General features: G+C 47.6%; 1 protein-coding gene across 1 annotated transcript; it reads left to right on the top strand.

The window, feature by feature from the left end:
* The first annotated feature begins 2225 nt into the window (after positions 1-2225).
* On the top strand, positions 2226-7384 carry LOC107080728 (neuroepithelial cell-transforming gene 1 protein-like). Its single transcript, XM_015368933.1, has 9 exons — positions 2226-2483; positions 4232-4339; positions 4424-4588; positions 4982-5044; positions 5275-5448; positions 5532-5789; positions 5876-6046; positions 6126-6312; positions 6399-7384. Exons 1-9 carry the CDS (start codon positions 2247-2249, stop codon positions 6824-6826), a joined length of 1791 nt encoding a protein of 596 aa, XP_015224419.1. The 5' UTR covers positions 2226-2246; the 3' UTR covers positions 6827-7384.
* The last annotated feature ends 219 nt before the right edge of the window (positions 7385-7603 follow it).

A 7603-nucleotide genomic window follows, 5' to 3' on the forward strand; every position in this document is an offset into this window, starting at 1 on the left:
GCGCCTCAGCATGTTAGAGTTCACCTGGCTGGACAGGTACGGCTGGTTTGGAAAGGTTGGAAAATGAAACCCAGCTTAAGTTGAACTGAATGTCCTTCTTAGAGACGTATAGCTGTTAAATACGCTCCAGCAGACCTGGACTCTGCAGCGCTGAGATGAATCCAAAGTATCTTTGGGTCAAACTGAAGCATGACCCGATCTGAGGCAGCAGCAGATAAATCACTGTGTAACTGCAACAAAGAATGGCCTAGTCAAAGTCCACACATCGACCTGATTGAAGCTGAAGGGCAGATTATTTTAATCAGTCAAATCTTGGTTTGGAAGCTGGAGCCATATGAGGGGTTAATCCTGGAGGCCAGGTAGATGCAGACTCTGCTGATCACTCATTGACACTGGTGTAACTCTTCCTGTGGCCAGCAGGGGGCAGCGGCGGCTCCACAGCTGGAATGAAGCTGTGTGCGTGGAGGTGAAGGTGAGCTCAGCGCCTGCAGTGCCTCCAGGCCCAGTCTGCTCCATGGCACGCCACGGGTTGGAGGGAGGTGAAAAAGCAGCCGCTCGCCGCCTTACTCACTGTCCCAGCGCTCTGCAGCTGCAGGCTGGTCTAGCCAGGCTGGTTTATAGCAGCTGGTTCAAACATGCAGCTGGTTCAGGGAACAGTGTGAGTAAAAGTCTGCAGCGCTGTGCAGACGCTCAGCCCTGAACCCGTCCTGTAGATCACACACAATGTCCCGTTTGTTTGCACCAAATCAACACTGCTACAGAACATGGTGTTAACATCTCCACACCTCCATCAGTGTCTGTGTTTTGTCACCACAGACGTGCGACATGGAGCAGCTCAGAGCCGCTGCTGTTTTTCACACCTCTGGATTGAACCAAACAAAGCCTCCTGCATTTGGCTCTAGCTTCTCTACAGTTTGCACTCCGGCGGGTCGGACGCCTCGCCGTCCTCGCCCTGCATCTGTGCAGCAGATGTCTGGGTGTGACTGTCCTTCAGCGGGGCATGTCTTCATGAGGTGAACAAGAATAGAAAATAGGCCCAGCTTAGCTCAGTCTCGCCTGAAACGTTCCTTTAGAAGATGAATGGGAGAAGTTGCACCCTGCCCCTCCTGCACAGGTTTCAGTGTAAACATGTGGCTGAGTGTGCCACCGTGCCCCTGCTATTCATATTCTAATTGCCCCCCCACAGTGTCAGCTGATGGCGCTGCTAAAAGCTCTGTGTCAGGCATCGCTTTGATTAACGACCTCCTAAATAACATCTGAGACCAAACAGCTCTGTGGTTTTCAGCTTTGATGGGACTTTATTAGACAGAAGGAGAAACTCACTGAATGCAGCTGACTGATTATTCTCCATCTTTCCCTCATTTTCAACTTTAGACGCATTTTTAAACAGCCTCTCCAATCCGCATCAGTGATTAAAGTCACCTACAAACTGGACCCAACACTGGGAATTATGCTGGAGGGGAAACTGGTAGCAGCAACAGGTGGGGGAGGGAAACTTTGCATAAGGATTAGCATGATGGAGGATGTGACCACAGGTGGGGAGTAACTAGCATGGTTTAAGCTAACATACACTGAGCAGTAAATAATGGAGCTACTCGTTTAAAAGGTTTTAATGTCAGAAATAAATTGGTAAATTATTTTTTTGTTAGAAATTAACGTCATATTTTATTTATCAAATTCTGTTTTTTTTATGCTGAAATTGTTCCTGATTTATTTTAGACAAACGAGAAAAACAGGCAATAAAGTCTAAAAGTCACGATAATAATGATGATTTCTACTTTAACTGTTTGCATCTTCAGAAGAACAGATCAGTTTTATTTTTCATTCAATTAAAAACATTTCAAACATTCGCTGTTTATGCATAGATGCTGCTTTATGTGTTTTTATTTTCTGTTCCTTTATAAAGGTTGTGAATAATGACAGAACTGCTAAAGGATGATAAAGTGTTGATTATAGATCAGCAGGCTGATTATCTATATGTTGTTTTTCTAGCATAAAGCTGCTGCAGTAATGATTCTCCTCTCAGACCCTCATCTGCTGCAGTTAGCGGTAAGATTTACTGTGATCTTCAGATTTCCCACTAATGTTTTCACTTGATCAGACGCTGCGGGCTGCTTTGCTCATTTCCACGTATTCTGTTCTCATGTAGACCTGAGCAGCTCCCAGAGAAGCTCCTCCCCTCTGCCTGGCTCAGTATAAAGCCTGCCCCCCTCACTGAGAGTCAGAGCAAAGTTTAGACAGTGTGGATGAGGCCAGATGAGACAGCTGCATTTAGAGAGAAGACTACAGGGAGGAGGCGGATTTATTTATTTACACTCAGCGATCATTTTGTGGATTATTTGGATCTTCCTCACCTGGATTTAAAGGATTCTGCGTTTCCACTAAAAGCTATGGTGGCTTACGATGAACTGGGTAGCTTGGTGCCTGTCAAACGGACTCTACAAGTGATAGACTGCCAAAACCAAGCCAGCAAGGAATCCGAGGTAAGATGGAAATTCACAGACTAGCATCTGCTGCTGCTCCTGTAAATGATTGACTCTTCAGATGAAGTCATATGTGGGAGACTGGGAGTGAATCAGTGTTTGTTTTTATCAGCGGACCAGTATACGGCAGGAGACTTTGACCCATCAACACAAAGAGCTTCTCTTCTTCTGATCTTAGCGTTTTCCCTTAGAGCTGATCCCAGCAGGCCATGGTTAGACTGAGGGTTAGGCTGGGGCAGCAGGAGGCTCTATAGCCCTGCATCGGGGCATCAGCCACACTCTCAAACTAAAACTCATCTATGAAATCTAGTCTGCCTTAAGCATAGAAACACATTATCATACAAACGCTCCATCTGAAAGTTTCCCGGAACGCTAACCTGACAAAGCTTCCCTATGGAGGCCAGCTGTTCTCTAATCACTGCAGCACATCTGTCTGGTTGAAGGTAAAGGAAGATCAAAGGGAAACACAGGAACTTTGTGAGGCTGTAATCTTAGACGTTTAAAGAGAGTTTTCTCATGGATGGAGCCTGAAACTCCAGTTAGACTGACAGGAACAGCAACTTTTCTCTGCCTTTGTGTTTGTTTCACTTTACAGCTGATAGACAAAGAGCAGGACTAGTGGCCCTTTGTTATTCTGGGGCCAGAGGGCAGGAAAGGCAAAATGCTCAGCACGCTTTTCCAACATTGACTTTAGCCCCCCACCCCCACCACTTTTACTCTGTTCTCCATATAAATATCTTCTGATGATATGATCTGGGGCAAATTACAGGGCTAGCATGTTTGAACTCAACAGACCACAAGCAGGCGACACGCAGCATCTCTTTGTTGCCAGAAGTGGTCAAAGTTCTCAGGGGTCTATGCAGGAGCCCCGACCGCAGCGGAGCTGATCTGTTCCACAGCTGTGTCCACAGCGCTCACAGCCTCAATGGCTGCACTGTTTCCCACATTCACTGAGCCAAAGCTAAACCCTGCTTGGCCTGAGTCAGAAGAAGAAAAAAAAGCACTTGTGGCAGTTCAGCACTCCACAAAATTGAGCATGCCACCATTTGTTGTTTTTTCTGGAAGTTCATGCTCTTCAGAGGATCCTTGAAGCCGGAGCTTTGTTGCTTTGCTTTTGCAGGGTTTTCCAGCTCTTTGATTCCAACTCCTTGCTGTTGTTGTTGGAACAGAGTCAAGCAGCTCTTTTGCTTCTCTTAGCCTGAGGGCTGGGAGAGGATGGGGGGGTGTCACCTGGCTAAGGTGTAGGATTGTTCTCACGCAAGGCTTGTTGAAGAGCTTGTCTAAACTCGCAGCAATAACCTCGGCTGCCCCCCCGCAACATAGTACCGTGCAAGCCGGACACTGTGGGCTGGAGATGGCAGAGCATGAGGACGGGTAGTGAAAAGCACGGCGACCAGCATTCCTGCCATTTCTCCAGACCTCCTTGCTCAACAGACGAGCAGTCAGAAAGTTCTTTGTGCTGATTGGCCCCTTGGCTCCTCACATGATGGAGCCAACAGCTGCTGGAGCTACTTCCTCCCTAGTATCTTTGTGTCTGCATGCAGCACAGCTCCTGGCCTCAGGCCCGGGATCAGCCGCTGGAGTACATTATAAGGATTTATGACTTGACTTGATGTGCTTTGTCTCTAGTAAGTCACAGGATTGCTCGAGTTTCCTGCTTCGGTTAGCCGGGTTGATTAAGTCACACATGAAAGGATGACACAAGAATCCCAGCTGGACTAACCTCCTCATCTGTTTATCTTTTTCAGGAACCCAGCAACAAACGTGTCCGTCCACACGGCAGAGTGACGTCGCTAGCGAGCCTCATCTCTCCGGTTAAAAATGGGGCCGTCCGGCGCTTCGGCCAGACCATTCAGGTTAGCCCTCGTGGCATCTTGCAAGAACATCACCCCTCAGTGAAACTTGGCGGCATTGCTGATGTTATCCCTTTTTCTGCACAGGCCTCTTTCCGGGGTGATGGCAAGTCGTCAGGATCTGGCCAGAAGCCTTGCAAACAGGGACCAGCCCCCACACCACCAAAAAGACGGAACAGCACCTTGTGGTCAGAGACGTTGGACATCCATCGGAAAGGAACTTTTTCCACACAAGAGATCAAGCGCCAGGAGGTGAGATTTAGCTCTGGAGTACAGAAATACAGTAAGGTGACAGGTTGGGCCCAATGCCTGCACCTCCAGACAGGAAGGAATTTACCAGACAAGTCTTACAAGTCCCCGTAGTATTTTCCTGAACTCCAAATCTCAGTCATCAAGGCCTCATTTCCTTGTCTCTGTAAACTCACATAAAGCTGACAAACTAAGAGCTGATGCCCAGACATTCCTGCTTGTCCTTCATGTGTCAGAAATGCTGGCCAACCAACTGAAGTATTCAGCTTTGGAACATTTAAAACAGACAGGGTTAGAAAGACAGTGAGACATCTCAGAGCTAACTGAAATCCTTAGCTTTAACTGCTCTGTAGACTAACAGAAGATGTCTCTTTGTCTCCCTCCTTCTCTCTTCAGGCCATATTTGAGCTGTCTCGTGGAGAACAGGACCTGATTGAGGACCTCCAGCTTGCACGCAAGGTTTGTTCTTTTCAAATGCTTTCAAGCAGAGGGAGTACATCTAAAAGAAAACATATTAAATCAAACTCTGGCAGGCTATCTATGCAGCCCAGCCAGCAGCTATAAAAAGACAGAAATGGTTCCTCTGCTTTGCCTCGTGCAGCAAAGCTGGAGATATTCTTAGTAGCTGCAGTGGTCAGTCTGGCTGGATGCTGAAATCTGACCCTAGTGGTTGTTCTTCTCTTCTGCAGGCATACCATGACCCTATGCTGAAGCTCTCCATCATGTCTGAGGAGGAGCTTACACACATCTTCGGCAACTTGGACGACTACATCCCCCTGCATGAAGACTTGCTGTCTCTGCTCTCCAAAGCCACGGGGTCTGATGGGACTGTCGGCCAAATAGGACAGATCGTCATTAGCTGGGTAAGTGTCCTCTATTGTTCTTTGGAAATGCCTTTCTTCTTGGGATGATGACCATTACTAAAGCATCTCTGCCTCCTCTGCAGCTGCCCAGGCTCAATGCCTACAAGGAATACTGCAGCAACCAGCTGGCAGCCAAGGCATTGCTGGACCAGAAGAAGCAGGATCGGCGGGTCCAGGACTTCCTGCAGCGCTGCCTCGAGTCCCCGTTTAGCCGGAAGCTGGACCTATGGAGCTTCTTGGACATCCCCCGCTCTCGTTTAGTCAAGTACCCCCTGCTTTTGAAAGAGATCCTCAGACACACTCCAGCAGACCACCCCGATGCAGACAGCCTGGAGGAAGCAGTAAGTTCAGACACTCATATTCCACAGGAAACAGCCTCCTGTGTGAGATCCAGCAGGATTATAACCTGCAGCTCTTTCGTCTTTAGATCACAATCATCCAAGGAGTTCTATCCGACATCAACATGAAGAAGGGGGAGTCTGAGTGCCAGTACTACATTGAGAAGCTGGAGTACCTAGACGACAGGCAGAGGGACCCCCGCATTGAACAGTGCAAGAGTCTCCTGTGCCATGGGGAGCTGCGCAACAAGAGCGGCACGGTGAGCTAAACAGCCGGCTTTCATTCTCCTTTATTCTCTGGAAAACATGAATCAGGCACTAAACTAGATTTAATTACAGAAACTACACGTGTTCCTGTTCACGGAGATCCTGGTCCTTACCCGACCCGTCACCAGGAACGAGCGACAGTGCTTCCAAGTTTATCGGCAGCCAATCCCGGTGCAGGATCTGGTGTTGGAGGACCTGCAGGATGGAGACGTCAGAATGGGCGGTTCCTTTAGAGGAGCCTTCAGTAACTCAGAGAAAGGTAAGGATTGAGTCAGAACAGTTCCAGAGCCTGATTGGTGTACGTTCAAGTTCATCTCTAATTCTCCATGTCTGCTTTCTCCGCAGCCAAGAACATTTTCCGTGTCCGCTCTCAGGACCCCAACCACTCGCAGTCCCACACGCTTCAGGTCAACGATGTCTTCCACAAGCAGCAGTGGCTCAACTGCCTTCGTAGCGCCATCTCCGTCCACCAGCCGCTCGGCGAGCCCCCCTCTCAGAGTCCACACATGAGCGATGTCCGCTCCAAGCGTCGTATGTCCTCTGCCTCTGCCATCATCCACCTGGAGGAAGTCGATGAGAACTGCCCACAGCAGACCTCTCACTCTGCCCCCTGCTCGCCGTGCGGCAGCACCTCAAGCTCCACGGCAGCCTCGCTTTCCTCCTCCTCCTCCTCAGTAGCTTCATCTCTGTCCTTCTCTACTTCCTCACTCAAAAGCAAAAAGGATAAGAGGTCTCTGTGTTCCTTAGGGAAGAGGAAGGAAACTATGGTTTGAACTGAGCAGGAGGAAATGGACTCATCAGCGGACACTTTCTGTATATAAACCCGAACAAAGGCGCATGGGACTTTATTTATGTGTGTCTATGTGTGTTTTTATTATTCCAGCAGTGTTCTGTGTTACTGTCCTCTTCGGCAGCTATGTACAAGTGCATCCCAAACAAAAAGGGAAGCATGTGGAGAAACCAGCCCAGGCGTCACACATCAATCTGTGTGATTCTGTGAAGAATGAGCTTGTTATCCTGTTTACTATTAATTTGATATTTAAACCATACTTTAGACCTATTTGGGGCTAATTAACGTTTTACATTTTTATATTCTAAGGTGTCATTTTTGTAGGCATTGTGAAGCAGCACTGTTTTAGCATTATTTTTTTACTTGTTAAGGATGAAATGCATCACACGAAGCTAGAGACGAATCCAGGCTCAAACTTTATATGAATACATTCCTGAAAACCACGGATTTTAAATCCTGTTGAATTTACAGATGGAAGCATTAGTTTAAACCCAGAGCGGATCTAAGGTTCTCACAAAGAACAACAGCAACAATAATCCAAGTTAAAATCCAATCATATGAGAAGAAATGATGAGTTTTGTTCTAAAACAAAATTTTGAACTGAGCCATGTTGGTTTTTTTTAGCTGACTTTTTCAAATAAAACACTTTTCAGTGCAGCACCTTTGGTTGTGGACGCTGCCTGCAGCATCACGCAGGCATCTGTCCTTCAGGAGAACAGTGGGATTTGGAAAAGAGTTGAATGGAGTTTAAAAATGGAGT

Source organism: Cyprinodon variegatus, unplaced genomic scaffold, assembly GCF_000732505.1.
Source record: "Cyprinodon variegatus isolate N-32 unplaced genomic scaffold, C_variegatus-1.0 Scaffold2254, whole genome shotgun sequence".
NCBI lineage: Eukaryota > Metazoa > Chordata > Actinopteri > Cyprinodontiformes > Cyprinodontidae > Cyprinodon > Cyprinodon variegatus.

Coding starts and splice junctions, on each gene's coding strand:
- LOC107080728 (XM_015368933.1), top strand. CDS start 2,247: ATGAGGCCAGATGAGACAGCTGCATTTAGAGAGAAGACTACAGGGAGG. Junction 4,340..4,423: donor GCTTCGGCCAGACCATTCAG/GTTAGCCCTCGT, acceptor TTTTCTGCACAG/GCCTCTTTCCGGGGTGATGG. Junction 6,313..6,398: donor CTTCAGTAACTCAGAGAAAG/GTAAGGATTGAG, acceptor CTTTCTCCGCAG/CCAAGAACATTTTCCGTGTC.